Genomic DNA, 17,500 nt, shown 5'->3' with positions numbered 1-17,500 from the left:
AGACACACACACGCAGACACACACGCAGACACACACGCAGACACACACGCAGACACACACGCAGACACACACGCAGACACACACGCAGACACACACACGCAGACACACACACGCAGACACACACACGCAGACACACACGCAGACACACACGCAGACACACACGCAGACACACACGCAGACACACACACACACGCAGACACACACACACACACGCAGACACACACACACACACGCAGACACACACACACACACGCAGACACACACACACACACGCAGACACACACACACACACGCAGACACACACACACACACGCAGACACGCAAACACACACGCAGACACGCAAACACACACACGCAGACATGCAAACACACACGCGCAGACACACACGCGCAGACACACGCACGCGCAGACACACGCACGCGCAGACACACGCACGCGCAGACACACGCACGCGCAGACACACGCACGCGCAGACACACGCACGCGCAGACACACGCACGCGCAGACACACGCAAACACACAAGCAGACACACATACACACGCAAACACACACACGCAGACACACACAGACACACACACCAACGCAGATACGCAGACACACAAGCAGACACGCAGACACACGCACGCGCAGACACACGCACGCGCAGACACACGCAAACACACAAGCAGACACACATACACACGCAAACACACACACGCAGACACACACAGACACACACACCAACGCAGATACGCAGACACACAAGCAGACACGCAGACACACACGCACGCAGACACACACACACACACACACACGCAGACACACACACACGCAGACACACACACACGCAGACACACACACACGCAGACACACACACACGCAGACACACACACACACACGCAGACACACACACACACGCAGACACACACACACACGCAGACACACACACACACGCAGACACACACACACACACACGCGCGCGCGCAGACACACACACGCGCGCAGACACACACACACGCGTGCAGACACACACACACGCAGACACACACACACGCAGACACACACACACGCAGACACACACACACGCAGACACACACGCGCGCGCGCGCAGACACACACACGCACGCAGACACACACACACGCGTGCAGACACACACACACGCAGACACACACACACGCGTGCAGACACACACACACGCAGACACACACACACGCAGACACACACACACGCAGACACACACACACGCAGACACACACACACGCAGACACACACACACGCAGACACACACACACGCAGACACACACACACACACGCAGACACACACACACACACGCAGACACACACACACACACACGCAGACACACACACACACACACACACGCAGACACATTAGGATCAGCTCTTCACCTCCTTATTCATGTCAGTGTCCAGCTCAGTGACTTGAAGCTTGGCACAAACACCAGTGTTTATTCTAACTGCTGATCTCCTGGGATATTTATATAAGAGAGTTAATGTGTCGAGCAGGTAACATGATTATAACATGATTATGACATGATTATGACATGATTAGTTCACTTACAAGAAAAACTATAAACTATTGTGTGACTCAGGCTGCACTTCCTGTCACTAAATGAACTCGTTCCTCACAGCAGTGTGTGTGTGTGTGTGTGTGTGTGTGTGTGTGTGTGTGTGTGTTTTTACAGGATACAAACACAACCTTCCTGTCAGCAAAAAGTCAACAAGTTCATCATTTTTAACTGTCCACTGGGTTGCCAGATCACCATATAACTTAACTCTCTTCACCCGACAAGTTTTATTCCATTTTAATTAATAAACCAAATTACATTTATTTATTTATATTAAACTTAATCTCAACACTCACGTCATCGAGGCTACAAACTACATAAAATGACTAATAGACTGGACACAAATTATACTGAAGAACAGGAAAACATTATAAATGTACATTTATTTATGAATCTCTGTGCTCTAACACATCTATGTGCTTCAGGAGTCCATTTAAACGCACAGATCTGGCAACCCGGTGTTTACATTAGTGTCAGTGCTTTATGTTTTACACATTAAACACACCGTCACTCACCCCCCCCCGCCCCTCCTTCATAAGGACGTTATAACGGCTTCTGTGCACTTTATAGCCCGTATCACGCGGTTATGGACGTGTAACAGTGCGGGTTATAAATAGCGCTGTTTCCTGATCAACACATCAGAGCAGATAAAAGGAACGTGGTGTAACGCTTGACACGTGACACACGTGTGATTAGACCACGTCGGCGTGTTTATGGAGTGTTCAGGACGCGTTATTCCACTACATACAGCGTTGTGCACATGAATAACAGCCGTGTGGATCATTTATAACTCTGGTGTTTCTGCTCCGAGTTACAGACGGATTTAACTCCAACTTATATATTAGCGGATAAACAGAGTCACAGAGTCACGGACTCAGAGTCACGGACTCACAGAGTCACAGCCTCACGGATTTTACAGATTGTCCAACATTTAAATGTGTCATCAGGAAAGAAACGTAAATATCATTAGCTAGCTAGCAAGCAATAAACACCGTTCTTTTCCCACCCGTTTCTCGATAAGCCCTGCCCCCTTTTTACGATTGGATAATCCTTAGCATCACAGACGACCTGTCAATCAAAAAGCGAGCTCAGCCATTCCTGGCGTAGGACGCGAGATTTTACCGGCCAATAACAGTGTAGTGGGCGTGGTCTGTTCTAATACAGGTGTGAAAAGAAAACAAGCAGCTAGTTCACCAGGTCACGTGTGTATTTGACACGCAGAGTACAGACGGGTGGATAAAGCTCTTACCTTCACGTAGAGTAACAGTTGTTTATCTCCACTGTTTCTCCGGACATTTTATACACGCGTGTACATGTGTGTGTGCTGCTGCCATCATCACTGCGCTCCTGCACAACAACAGCAGTGTGTGTGACGCTCCGTCCGGCTACTGCTGGTGACATCAGCACGGTGCTGCTGCTGCTGCTGCTGCTGCATGGGCTCGTAGCGCGGCATCTCTGCGCTCATCTCATCTCTGCGCTCACACACTCTCTCTCACACACACACACACTCATCACTCACTTTCTCACTCACTCACACACACACACACACACTCTCCCTCTCTCAGCTGCGCCGAGATTATGTTTCGACTTTATGTCACTCAGCGCAGACCTGAGCAAACGGACACAGAGTAATCAAACACGGAATAATCAAACACGGAGCAATCGAACGCAGAGCAATCAAACACGGAGCAAACAAACATGGAGTAATCGAACACAGAGCAATCATTCATGGAGTAATCAAACAAACAGAGTAATCATTCATGGACTAATCAAACACAGCAATCAAACACAGAGCACAAACACAGAGCAATCATCCATCCATTTTCAAACATCAAACATGGAGTAATCAAACACAGAGCAATCGAACACAGAGCAATCATTCATGGAGTAATCAAACAAACAGAGTAATCATTCATGGACTAATCAAACACAGAGCAATTAAAAAAAGCAATCAAACATGGAGTAAACAAACACAGAGCAATCAAAAACAGAGCAGAGAGTAATCAAACACAGCAATCATTCATAGAGTAATCAAACACAGAGCAATTAAACAAAGAGCAATCAAACACAGAGTAATCAAACACAGAGCAATCGAACACAGAGCACAACACACAGAGCACAACACACAGAGCAATCAAACACAGCAATGGAACACAAGGCAATCAAACATGGAGTAATCAAACACAGAGCAATCAAACACAGAACACAGAGTTATCAAACACAGCAATCATTCATAGAGTAATCAAACACAGAGCAATTAAACAAAGAGCAATCAAACATGGAGTAAACAACACAGAGCAATCAAAAACAGAGCAGAGAGTAATCAAACACAGCAATCATTCATAGAGTAATCAAACACAGAGCAATTAAACAAAGAGCAATCAAACACAGAGTAATCGAACACAGAGCAATCGAACACAGAGCACAACACACAGAGCACAACACACAGAGCAATCAAACACAGCAATGGAACACAAGGCAATCAAACATGGAGTAATCAAACACAGAGCAATCAAACACAGAACACAGAGTTATCAAACACAGCAATCATTCATAGAGTAATCAAACACAGAGCAATTAAACAAAGAGCAATCAAACATGGAGTAAACAAACACAGAGCAATCAAAAACAGAGCAGAGAGTAATCAAACACAGCAATCATTCATAGAGTAATCAAACACAGAGCAATTAAACAAAGAGCAATCAAACACAGAGTAATCAAACACAGAGCAATCGAACACAGAGCACAACACACAGAGCACAACACACAGAGCAATCAAACACAGCAATGGAACACAAGGCAATCAAACATGGAGTAATCAAACACAGAGCAATCAAACACAGAACACAGAGTTATCAAACACAGCAATCATTCATAGAGTAATCAAACACAGAGCAATCAAACACAGAGCAATTAAACACAGAGCAATCAAACACAGAGTAATCAAACACAGAGCACAACACACAGAGCACAAACATGGAGTAATCAAACACAGAGCAATCAAACACAGAGCAATGGAACACAAGGCAATCAAACATGGAGTAATCAAACACAGAGCAAGGAAGAAGAGGAAGAAGGAGGGGGAGAGGAGGAGGAGAATAAGGAAGAGGAGGAGGAGGGTTTGTGGATGCAAACATCACATTTTAAAGCATTTACATCAACAGTCAACACACACACACACACACACACACACACACACACACACACACACACACACACACACACACACATTTTATTTATATTTTTATTTCAATATGTTCGTGCATTTATAAGCATATTTCAGACTGTTGCATGTTTTCCAGCCTTTGATAAATATAGAAGAAAGAAGAAAAATTTGCAGAGGAGAAATTATTATAATCTGACTACATTTAATGTCTTGTGCATTACAAGTCCACCTGTTTCCATGAATCATTAGTGAGTGAGTCACTGAGTCACTCTGAGTCAGGTTTCACTTAAACACTGCCTCCATCGGCAGCTCTGAGCTCGATTTGATCAGTCTGTCTGCTAAGGGACGTTACTTGCTGCCCTCTGCTGTTAGGAAACGGGATTACAGTTGTACTGTTCAGAAAGTTTCTTTTCTGTGACATGTCTGTAAATCCTGAACATTGTCTACTGAACAGTTTAGTGTTTTATCTGCTCAGGTCTCAGATCAGTGTTTTACATATAAGAATATATTTCCTCAATCCTGTGGCTTTTAAAATAAAAAAGTATGTTAACAAAGGGTTGAAACAACAAATAAACACCTCATATTACTCAGTCTGACAGTAAATTATTATCGTTTTATTAATTTATTGTGTTACAATTATTATTATTATTATTATTATTATTATTATTATTATTATTCTCACACACTTAAAAATACTTTTTAATATATATAATATATATCTAATATATATTAAAAAAATATTAATTTTGCTAAATAGTGCAATAAATCTTACACACATTTCCCCAGAAAATTAACAAGTCTATAATAATATGTATGTCTATGTATAATTAACTATGTATATGTATAATTAAATTATATTTATGTATATGTATAATTTATGCCTCACATCTTTATTAATAAAATTCTGCTCCATTTTCCTCTGTATAATAATTCACGTGTCCAAACAGAACAACTATTTAATATATTTATGATGTATTTATTCACGTCTCTATTCTGTAAAACATTTCTATTACCAACACTTTTTGCTTTTGACGCCTGGAAACCTTAGATGTATTTTTTTTTACACTTCCGCGTTTTGTCGCGTCGCGTAAAAACGTGTTTACGTAAAAACGTGCTACCATGACGACCGAGAGACGCGCTGCACTTTCCGAAGCAGAATCAGAATCTGTTGTATATCCAGGAGCCGCGTGTGTGTACAGAGACAGCGTTGTGTTGTGATGATGAGTGTGATGATGATGATGAGGGTGTGTGCGGTGCTGCAGGACTGCGCTGATCAGCTCACCGTGTTGGGAAACATCATATCCGGGACTCACAGGGACACAAGAGCCGCCACTACAGTGAGGACATTCACATTAAACTCCTCCTTTATACCGCAGGACAGTAAAGACAGGGACATGTTCAGTTACTTTGTCTTAGTTTTCTACTTTTTAATCAGATGTTTATTTATCTTATATATATACATGCATCCATCCATCACATCCATTACATGCATCTATCCATTACATTCATTACATGCATCCATCCATCCGTTACATGCATCCATTAATTACATGCATACATTACATTCATTACATCTATCCATTACACCCACTACATCCATCCATTAAATGCATCCATTACATCCATCCATCCATTACATGCATCTATCCATTACATCCATCCATTAAATGCATCCATTACATCCATTACATGCATCTATCCATTACATCCATCCATTACATGCATCTATCCATTACATCCATTACATGCATCCATTAATTACATGTATACATTACATTCATTACATCCATCCATTACATCCATCCATCCATTTCATCCATTACATGCATCCATCCATTACATCCATCCATCCATTTCATCCATTACATGCATCCATCCATTACATCCATTGCATGCATCACATCCATTCATTAAATCCATCCATTACATGCATCACCTCCATCACATCCATTACATCTATCACATCCATCCATTACATGCATCCATCCATTACATCTATTACATCCATCCATTACATGCATCCATCCATTACATCCATCCTTCACTTAACCTCATTCCTTTCTTTCTCATGAAATTTACTCCTTCCATAAATGCTGTATAAAGTTACACAGCAGCTGCTGAATTCTTGTTTTTTACTTCTTTACCTTCTCATATCTTCTAAGCCTGAATAATAAACCTGTGTAAGCCCAGGATGAGAAGAGGAGCTAAAAGGTGGTGTGTTTATTCTTAAGGTCATCTCAGAGCACATCAGCATGGTCCTGCAGCACAACAGAGCTGCTGAGCTTCACCTGAAGGAGGCTCGTGAAGGTCAGGTTGAGGGCAGCGGTGAGTCTCAGGCTGTACATGAGGCTGTACACGAGCTCCACAGGACACAGAGGGAACTGGAGCACATGCTGATGGACAGTCCGATCTCATCTGATTACATCACCAAGGTGCAGAGTGACCGGTGAGGGGGCACAGATACGGACACACACAAACCCCAAAACATACGCAAAACACACGACACACACACACAACCCCCAAGACATACGCAAAACACATGACACACACACACACACACACCAAAACATACGCAAAACACATAACAAGGCAAGTCAAGAAGCTTTTATTGTCATTACAACCATATATAGCTGAAGTCACTGAGGCAGGACACTGTAGATCTCTTTGGGACGGGGACAATGGTGGTTGTCTTGAGGAACGTAGGAACAACAGCACTGCTCAGGGAAATGATGAACATGTCAGTGAAGACATGACACACACACCAAAACATACACAAAATGCATGACATGACACACACAAGCACACACACACACACACCAAAACATACACAAAACACATAACATGACACACACAGGCACACACACACACACACACACACACACCAAAACAGACACAAAACACATAACATGACACACACACACTCCATACACACAACATAACATACACACACATACACTCACATACACACACCAAAACATAAGCAAAACATAACATGACACACACACACAGTCACACATACACAAAGCTTAACATGACACACACATACAACACTGGATACAGAGAGACAGACAGACAGACAGACAGACAGAGAGAGAGAAAGAGGACACAGACACGGACACACATACAGACATATATGGACAAACACGTCCACACACACACACAAAGCGAACTGCCGACAGAACGTGTAAATCGTGACAGAACAAATCCGATTCCCACGCAGGAGGTTTGTGGCTCGGCTGATCTGCGAACTGCTGACAGAACTGAAGGAAGAAGGAACCTTCTCCAGCCTGATCCACACCGTGGACGAACAGAAGAGGACCAAAGCTCAGCTGCAGGATATAATCCAAAGGTCTGGTCATGATCCTAAAACGCTTACCTGAGTTTACTGAGACATAACGTCACACAATTCGGTTCATTCTTAACATAAACACTGAACGTCTGACCTGCAGTGAAGCAGAGGATCGTCTCAGGATCAAAACCCTGCAGAAACAGCTACTGGACATCAACAAAGAAACAAAGCTCCAGATTCAGGTAATCACACCCAGGTCAGATTAATGCGCTCGCTCGAGCACCTCATCGAGTCTACAGCTGCTTCATGTCAACCAATTTACAAAATAGACCCTCCATGTTATTGTAACATTTATGGAAGGAGTCTCCAGTGTCAGGTGTTTGGACAGACACGACGTGTTTCACTTCAGCAACCTCAGACGTGTTTGTTTCAGTTTAACGATTTGTTTTGGATCTCTTTCTTTAAAAAAATCCTGGACTTCCATAAACACACTTTATGGAACTTGTAGAAGCGCAGTGTTGGATGTGCATCATGTCTTTGACGGTGCAGGAGAGCGACAAAATGGTGGCTCACCTTGAAGATCTGCTGCAGGAGCAGAAAGTGAAGAAAAACCTGCGGGAGAAGTACAGGAGCAACAGCACGCAGCTACTCGTCTATCAGGGAGAGAAACTGAACAGCCACATCGAGGGGCAGCTCACAGCTCAGATAGAGGCGAGTGTGTGTGTGTGTGTGTGTGTGTGTTTTATTCTGTATGTTTCGTTAAATTCCTAACAAAGTTGGCTAATGAAGTTTTTTCCACCAGCAGATGCTGAAGACGAAGATAACAGACGAGGAAAAGGCCAACAAAGAGCTGGAGGTTTTCCTTAAAAACACTCAGGCGGTAAGTTTACAAGGATCCTACGTTACAGACGCAGCGTTCTGATCTCTGACTGGTAAGAAGGTGTCGATTAATTAAGCCGCCTACTCGGTGTTTATCTAAACGTGGAGTCATCAGACCATTTTGTAAAAACCTGAAGACAGATATAAGCCTTTTCTAGATTTTTTTTTTCCCCCAAAAGCTTTATATCTCATAAGATATTTGAGATGAACTCATCATTATGAAAGTGTTCCATAGCTCAACGTACAGGAAGCAGAGATCGCATACTGCCGCTTTAAAAAATTAATTACTTCATAAAAACCAGGTCTTTAAACCGAGTGAATGTAAATCATCGAACAAAGTGATGATCAAAGGCGCCCCCCCCCGAGTTGGACAGAATGATCAGATTCGTTTCCCTCTGTAGCTAAATAACGTGTAACAAGCGTGTGTTCGTGCCCCAAGAGTCTAGAGAAACAGCTGGATTACTGGATGGAGCGCTACGATAAAGACACGGAGGACAAACAGCGAGAGCTGAACGCCGTAAAGTCCAACAAGTCAAGCAACCTGGCACAGTTACAGGACCTGGCCAAGAAGGTCAGTATGATGGAGATCACATCACATCATCACTGGGCTGCACACCAGCATTAACCAGGCTTCGTTTGTTTTATTTGTTTCTTCAGTACCGAGACTGCGAGCAGGTGATTATCGAGGACAGACAGGAGAAGGAGGAGCTGCGCAAACAGCTGGAGACAGAACAGCTGCAGAAGAAAGCGGCTATAAAGGTGAACATCAGTCTGATGTTTCTACGCTTCAGAATCGAGCGTCTTTTGCTTCTCTTTAGGATGTGTGACAAATTCGAACGGTTTATTTTCAGCAGAGAAACTAATCGAAAAAAGTTAAAGCTTTGTTCGAAAATACAGATCGGAAAAAGTCCGTCAGGAAAGAAGGCGAACGAATGTCAAATAAATACACAGGAATAGAGAATCATCAATATCTGGAATCATCTCATATATATGTTGACATTCGAAATCACCAAAACAAACACGCCCCTAACACAAACGGGTCACACCCCTTTTTTGATAGCTCCGCCCACACATACACCAGACAAGTGTAACCCATGTATAACCCAGGCAAGTATTACGGCAGAACCTGTTGGGGCGTTTTGTGTAGTAACAGCGTTTAGCTCAGGAGTTACTGACTCGGGAAACTCCGACCTGTGAATATGTGGGCGACTTTACTTAAGACGCCGAGGCGCTTTTTCCTTCTTGATAGGTGAGTAACGTTGGTTTTGCTTTGTTACACAGAACTAATATATGCCTTTGTCCTTTACATCATTATGCTTGTGTGGCATTTTTGCTTGTTTGTTTATCTACAATCGTATTGTTCTTCCCTTCAGCTATGATAAAGACACGTTTCTTTCTGTTAGTCGCCTGGGTTACGTACGTATGTGTGGGCGGAGCTATCGATACAGGGGTGGGATCCATTTGGGTTAGGGGCGTGTTTGTTTTGGTGATTTTATATGTCAACATTGGCTTTCAAAAATCGGAGACCTCACCTTTAACTGCTCTAAACCAGACACCAATTAACGTTATTGTTTATTTCTGTGCAGATCCAGTCGTGGTGGAGAGGAATGTTGGTCAGAAAATGTCTCGGCCCCTTTAAAAAGCCCAAGAAACCCAAACAGAAAAAGGACAGCAAAAAAGGGAAGAAGAAGTGAAGCGATAAAAGGGGAAAATAAATCAGACACGTAGCAGAAATGGGAACTTTTATTACTTCATTTTATAATAAATCCAAATGTTCAGAAAATACTTTTAATATTAACTAATTTCATGACATTACAGTAAATGATTTAATGGGACACACAAAAAAAAAAAAAAAAAAAAAAAAAAAAAAAAAAAAAAAAAAAAAAGATAGAGACTGAGAATGTCCATGCTGTTAGATCGAAGTATGTAGTGCATCCGTGTGTGTGTGTGTGTGTGTGTGTGTGGTCAGCGTACATACTTGTAAACGTATGGAATGCATTAATTTACTGTACAGACACGCAGGTGAAAACCCTGCAGAAGGGACGACATCATTTCTGCTGGGGGGAAAAAAAACCCTGGGTCAAAATATAACAAATAAAAAAATTATACAAAAAGCATCTATACGTGTTTAACTTCCCTCTTTAAAACACCAGGGTCTAAAAAAGCAAGTTAAAACATTTTAAAATAAGAGGATTTATATGCATATTAAAGTTTTATTTTTTTTAGTGTTTATTTATTTTTTTTTTTTACCTATTTAATTTTATATTTCTTTATGAAGAATTCTGGGCAGGTTTTAGTGCACTGACCGAAACCTCTACGTTATTCACCTACAGCAGCGCTTCCTGACGCAAACCGCTCGAAATCACCTTCAGCCTGCGCTTCATTTATCTCCGTTAACGTTCTCATCAAAGCACCGAACACCCCAGATACCCAGCCAAGGTGCAATGCCGTGTCTTTATTTCTCACTCAGCAGCCGACGCAACGACGGCCTTCGAGAAATTTACGAAAAAAAAAAAAAAATATATATATATATATATATAAAGGTCATCCTTAAAAATATTCTTGTTTGCCGTAACCCGACAGACCCTGTCAATTTATGACCGACTCAATTTTTTTTGCTTTAATTCCGACCGACTTGCCGGTTGTAAATTTGCGTTAAGACCGAACAATTATTATTAATTATTTTTACTCTTAAAACAACTAATACAAAAGCAATAAAATAATATTAACGGGTTCGGGCGCCATAATACATCTAAAAAAAAGTCATTAAAACATCTCGACACCACTTTAACTTGGCACGAAATTCTGGAAAAAATGCCCAGCATCAAAATAAGGTTTGGGATGATGCGCCCGAAGGCACGGGTTGAAGACCCAGTCAGTGACGTCACGATATGCTAATTTGTTTAAAGTCATACCTACGTAATCACAGTCACCAAAATTGCACTCTTTTTTTTTACATTGAAACTTGAAAGAAAAAAAAAAACACAGACCTACCTACCGACCCCCCCCCCCCTTCTTTTTACTGTTACTGCAAACCAAAATATTTTTAACGATGGCCTGATATAGAATTCCATTTCTGTTAGGTAGGGAAAAAAAAAACTTTTTGGCAGCAGCAGAATTCTGACTGATCGAAAGATTTTCTCTCAGAATTGTGTTCTCTCAAAGATTTGATCGCATCTCAAAGTTAAACTTATTGAATAAAGATTGACGTCGAACGATCCGGTTTTCATAGCCGACGCCCTACTAAGCTCTCAGTTCGTCCTGCCGAACAGTTCAGAGCTAGAAATAAAAAGCACAGATTTCTATCATGTCTGTCATCAGTTAGAACACGGAGATTGTAAAAATAAGATACGACAGATAGGAACTGGACGCGAGTTAAGAGCGAGTTAAGATCATTTTATTTAAAGGATCATTTAAAGGAGAGAAAAAAAAACACAGAACGAGTCAGAATTCGGAGATAAAAAAAACAAAACAAAAAAAAACAGATTTTTGAGATAATTCAGAACTTTGAGATAATAAATAAGGAAAATGTGGAACTTCGGATACAAGAAAAAAAAAGGAATATTTGAATGCCAAAATTTCAGCATTCTGCTGCTTCTAAAAAATTATTTTTTTCTTTTCCTCCTGGAGAAATGGTTTTCTAAAAAAAACCAAAAAAAAAAAAAAAAACCCACAAACACAAACATCCAGCTTCTGATAACAGAATCACAGATATGGACAAGCAAGCCATGCCGTGGTGACTACAGCCTTAGCGTCTAGCACCGTGTGTGTGTGTTGTGCATGTGGTGTACGTGTGTGCGCGTGTGTGCGTGTCTATTCTAGCCCCGCCCCCTTAAAAAGAACCACTCCCCTTTATCTCTCATTCATGCATGATCTGTTACACAAAGACGAGCAAAGCAACACTCGTGTCTCCTCCAAACCCTTTCATGAACAATTCACATTTTAATGCACTCGCATCATGTGGGAGAAGAAGAAAAAACAGCATTCGGTGGGGGGGGGGGGGGGGCCTAAAATTTCCGACAGAAGTTTATAACTAAACAGAAAATTAAACGCATCTCATATCTACAAATTGAATGTTTTTGGGTTTCTATCAGTTAGTGTTAAAGACCTGAAACTAAAAGCGGGACATCACGAACGTTCTCCTGTTTTTTTTCCAGCCGAATTCTCCCACATGACGCGAGCGCTGTATTTAAAACTGATCTAGAAACAAGGCTGTACGTCAAAAAAAAATAAAAAAAAATGTGTTTCAATATTCGGATGTTTTTTTTTTAATCTTTTTTTTAAGTCCCCTAAAATGGCACAAATAGTGCCTTGCTTTATTTTAATAAACCATTCATTATTATATAAACTATGATAAAGATATTTTAGACAGCGGGTATTCAGTCTTTGGGAAACAGCGTCACCCGGTGGCTACATTTCTGATAAATCTCTGTGCAGCGTTTAAGGTTCTATATAAAACAAGAGGTCGGGCTTTCAGCTTTGCTCAACGAGTGAGTTAGTGTGTTTTACTTAAAGATCCAACGTGTGAAACTTGGACAAGCGTCCTGATTATAAAGATCTGACATCCCAGAGTCAGCTGTGATTATAATTATAATAATAATAATAATAATAATAATAATAATAATAATAATTGGTGCAAAATTATGTGACCTAGAAAGAAAATGTAAGGAAAGAAGAAGAATGCTTGAATGGTTTAGTATGTCATGATGGATGATCAGCTTCTTCTCTCCTCTTTTCCACACTGCAGTCGCTCACCTCTTCCTTTCGTGTGACAGGTGGAACAAGTGAGCGAGCGAGTGAGTGAGTGCTGCATCTCTACGTATGAACCGACGTGTTGGATGACGGACAGTATTGGGTTTAAAAGCCGTGCGCAGTTTCGCTCTCTCTTTAGCCCAGGTTGAGCACTGGATTGGGTAAACGGTGTACTGTGGCCACGCCGATGCCCCGCCCACCAGTGACCGGCGGTCCTACATGGAGTGGGCGGAGCTGGTAATTGGTGATGTGATGTTTTTCTGAGGTGCCAGCTCGAGCAAGGCGCGCACCGTCCCTGCAACCTGCTCCAAACCTTTCTCCTCAAGGATGTGGAGCGGGAGACAGAGCTGACTCTGAGATTCAGAGCATATGGAGAGAGAGAGAGAGAGAGAGAGAGAGAGAGAGAGAGACAGCGAGCGAGAGGGACACAGAGAGAGACAGACAGAAAGAGATACACAGAAAGAGAAAAGACAAAATGCAAGGAAGAAAAAGAAAGCAACCGAAAGCAACAGAATGGGACAGAGACAAAGAAAGAGACACAGACAGAAACAAACAAGGGAAGAGAGACAGAGAAAGAAAAGAAAAAGACAGACAGATAAATGGAGACATAGAAAGGGAAACAGAGAGAGAGAGAAGAGAGAGAGGAAGACAGAAAGAGACACCAGAGAGAGAGAGAGAGAGAGAGAGAGAGAGAGAGAGAGAGAGAGAGAGAGAGAGAGAGAGATGGGGGATGGGACAAAAACAATAAAAAGGAAAAAAGGGTCAATGGATAACAAAATAATGAAAAATCATACAAACAATAATGTAATAAATGAAAAAGTAAACACGTCCAAAATAAAGACTAAAATTATGTAAAATTAAGACATGAGAGATGAATGAAGGGGAAACAACAAAAACAACAACAACAAACAACAACAGAACAAAACAAAGGGACTGTTTGGAAAACCTGGATGAGGAAAAGCAGAATAGTAAAAAGGGCCAATCGGAGAACAGGAGAGAGAGAAGTCCAGTGTTTTTAACCTAAACTCTCTCCACTGTACCAGTAGTAGCGTGTGTGTGCACGCGAGTGTGTGAGTCTGTGTGTCCGTCTCTGTGAGTGCGTGTCTGTGACTTTGTGTGAGCCTGTGTGTCTGTCTCTGAGCGCGCGTGTGTGTGTGTGTGTGTCTCTCTCTCTCTCTGTGAGTGTATGTGTGAGCCTGTGTGTCTGTCTCTGAGTGTGTGTGAGTGTGTGTGAGTGTCTGTCTCTGTTAGTGTGTGTGTTTATGTGTGAGCCCGCGTGTCTGTCTCTGTGAGTGAGTGAGTGAGTGTGTGTGTGTGTGTGTGTGTGTGTGTGTGTTTTTGTGTGAGCCTGTGTGTCTGTCTCTGAGTGTGTGTGCGCGTGTGCGCATGCACACGTATTTAAGAGCAGCTGTTAAACCCTGTAAATATTCAAACTAAACTGTGGCCAAACACAATGAGGTCACATCCGTGTTATTATATTACAGTAAGGACAGCTGTACAGAAGCCCGTCTCTCGCTCCAGATTACACGCAGAATACGTAAAGGATCATAAATCTGTATTAATACTAAAGGAAGGTCTGTCAGGTAAAGATAAAGTTAAACCCTGACCTCAGTGTCACTACATTCACAGAGCTCCGTTTTCGAGGAACAACATTGTTTGACCGGGCTGGAGGGAGTAAATCGGTGGATTCTGGATGAAGAACATTGCAGTAAGCAAAAGATCAGGAAGCGGAAGTGAAGGACAAGGATTCGGTTTTATTGTAAAAGATTGGGAAGAATCAAAGTTAAAGGATTATCAGAACATTAGGCAACAGTGTGTAGAACCACACACACACACACACACACACGCACACACACACACACACAGAAGCTGTTTAAACCAGTGGTTCACAAACTTATTTGCTGTAACGGTCTTTTAAGTCAAGTCATCCATCCTGCAATAGATATTACTGAGAAATCAGGAAAATGTTTACAGATAACCACCACTGAGAAACGCAGACCTGAAACGGTTCCATGAACACGTCCTAATCTGCCAAATGTAGGGTGGAGGCAAACCTTGGGGTGGTGTCTACAGTTAAGACCGGACTGTCAACATTTTTTAGCGCCGTCTTTTAGGGCCTTTTTACACCCGGTCACTTCGTGTGTTGTCTCTGATCCGATAGCTATCTGATTTGTTAAAACTGTCCCATTTACATCAGGCCACATAAACGCGAATCGGCGAATCGGATATCGAGCCGATCTTTCTACTCCCGCCCAAAATGTAAATATATTTTACCTCGTTTCCGGGGTAATTGAAATGGAACACGCTTTGGTGTACACGGTTTTCAGAACGCGATCAAAAAGAAGACGAAAAAACTCGTTAGGACGTTTATGCTACAAAAAAACAACCCTGCGTGTCGTCCATGTTATGTTGTCTGGATCGATGCAGGTATCTCCTGGGGTCACCAGCAGCACGATAAAGACTGGGATTCGGGTGTAATTACAGGCGAGCAGGACAAGCGTCCTATTTGGACTGGATCTAAAGGATGGAACTGGTAGCTTACGTCTAATTAGTACTTCAAAATAAAATCTGAAAAATTCTACAGTAAGTAGGTCTGGGCGATAAAACGATAACGATATGTATCGCGATAGACACGTGATCGATATCAATAAAAAATGTGTTCGATAAAACGCTCGATATTTTATACTTCGGCGAAGAAAACAGAGGTTGCGAAGCTTTTTGGTTGCATTAACAAAAGGCGCTCGCTCTATGGTAACCTAGCAACGTAGGGAGTGACAAGCTAACAGCCAATCATGTAACAGTATCATGTCCGGTTGTGCCATATCGTCGTCTCGTGCTTCAGTAACCGGCGACTGATAAGCAGGAAATGAGCCGCAGCGAGCGCGGACATTGTAAATAAAAGAGGAAACGTCCGCTCGCCAGTTTCTATGAGTTTATACTTAACACTTTATTAAGCATTTATTACATTTTCTTTCATTTTGCACCTTAAATGTTAAGAGATAATAGTTAAGTGTTCATTGTGACTTTAGATTTATGTTTACATTATAATTAGTGGAGGTTTCCTGGTTGCTGACATTTCTGTCTTAATAACCGAGGGATTCTGATCAGAGGAAGGTTAAGTTTAAAATAAAAAGGTTTAAATCTAATATTTTTCTCCCGGTCCTTATTTAAATGGGTCATAAAAAAGATCAATAATTATCGATATCGACCGATACGAAGCACTGATATCGTGATACAGTTTTCAGCCGTATCGCCCAGCCCTAAGAGTAAGTACTGATGAGGAGCTTCTGCACACATGCTGTTTGAAAAACACTGGTTTAAACCGTCGTTCCACGTCATTCGCCCTCAGATCGTCTCACACAGGAATACTCAAAGCTACGTTCCAGCTATCTAAATAACTCAGAGTTACAGATACGCTATCCGAACAGTCCGTTTTTATCTACAGAGCAAAAAAGGCCTCGATTTCTCAACCCTGAAACCCCGAATACATTATTGCAGATTAAAAACAATCCTTACTGTACGCTCAGAAATGCACAGCACTAAAAGCAGCTGACAACAACAAAAAAAAAATACAAAAAAAAAAAGGCTCAGAAATAACAGCAGCAACGTTTCTCGGTAAAGAGTTCGACGAATCCGCTCTTTGGAAGAAGAGATCGTAAAAGGTTTGGACGTGAACAGGGGGCACTTATCGGTTTAATAATAAACGTATGGCTACTTCCTTAAAAGTAGTGAGACGTTTTCCGAGTCGGTATCAAAATGTCTGAGTTTACGCACAAGAACTGGTTTATTTAGTATTTAATCGATGTGAATCATATCCTCACTTGTAGTTTGCAGCTTGTGGGTCTG

At 41.9% G+C, this 17,500-nt stretch overlaps 3 protein-coding genes across 4 annotated transcripts in view; 1 reads left to right on the top strand and 2 right to left on the bottom strand.

Moving 5' to 3' along the window:
* hipk3b (homeodomain interacting protein kinase 3b) overlaps window positions 1-3,224 on the bottom strand; it is a 36,983-nt gene extending 33,759 nt beyond the window's left edge. The window contains exon 1 of one of the 2 annotated variants that reach the window (XM_047822272.1): window positions 2,818-3,224. The gene's annotated coding sequence lies outside the window, so the exon portion shown is untranslated. The remainder of the gene's footprint in view (window positions 1-2,817) is intronic. The other variant, XM_027160286.2, reaches the window with a different exon arrangement.
* Window positions 3,225-5,882: 2,658 nt separating this feature from the next.
* iqcg (IQ motif containing G) lies at window positions 5,883-11,019 on the top strand. Its single transcript, XM_027160294.2, has 9 exons — window positions 5,883-6,071; window positions 6,966-7,180; window positions 7,955-8,083; window positions 8,184-8,265; window positions 8,573-8,734; window positions 8,829-8,903; window positions 9,342-9,473; window positions 9,560-9,661; window positions 10,489-11,019. Exons 1-9 carry the CDS (start codon window positions 5,952-5,954, stop codon window positions 10,594-10,596), a joined length of 1,125 nt encoding a protein of 374 aa, XP_027016095.2. The 5' UTR covers window positions 5,883-5,951; the 3' UTR covers window positions 10,597-11,019.
* Window positions 11,020-11,918: 899 nt separating this feature from the next.
* The window catches only part of lrch3 (leucine-rich repeats and calponin homology (CH) domain containing 3), a 27,847-nt gene continuing 22,265 nt past the window's right edge, over window positions 11,919-17,500 (bottom strand). Inside the window, exon 21 of the mRNA XM_047822499.1 lies at window positions 11,919-14,007. Coding sequence (XP_047678455.1) covers window positions 13,870-14,007 — 138 coding nt within the window. The 3' untranslated portion in view covers window positions 11,919-13,869. The remainder of the gene's footprint in view (window positions 14,008-17,500) is intronic.

This window comes from Tachysurus fulvidraco, chromosome 13, assembly GCF_022655615.1.
Source record: "Tachysurus fulvidraco isolate hzauxx_2018 chromosome 13, HZAU_PFXX_2.0, whole genome shotgun sequence".
NCBI classification, from domain to species: Eukaryota; Metazoa; Chordata; class Actinopteri; order Siluriformes; family Bagridae; genus Tachysurus; species Tachysurus fulvidraco.
Note: the sequence above shows the minus strand (reverse complement) of the source record. Positions and strands in the feature narration are given on the sequence as shown.

Excerpts from the sequence above, each read along its gene's own strand:
- iqcg (XM_027160294.2), top strand. The coding sequence starts at position 5,952 with ATGATGAGTGTGATGATGATGATGAGGGTGTGTGCGGTGCTGCAGGAC. Across the intron at positions 7,181-7,954 it reads ACCAAGGTGCAGAGTGACCG|GAGGTTTGTGGCTCGGCTGA; the intron begins GTGAGGGGGCAC and ends ATTCCCACGCAG. Across the intron at positions 8,904-9,341 it reads TCCTTAAAAACACTCAGGCG|AGTCTAGAGAAACAGCTGGA; the intron begins GTAAGTTTACAA and ends TCGTGCCCCAAG.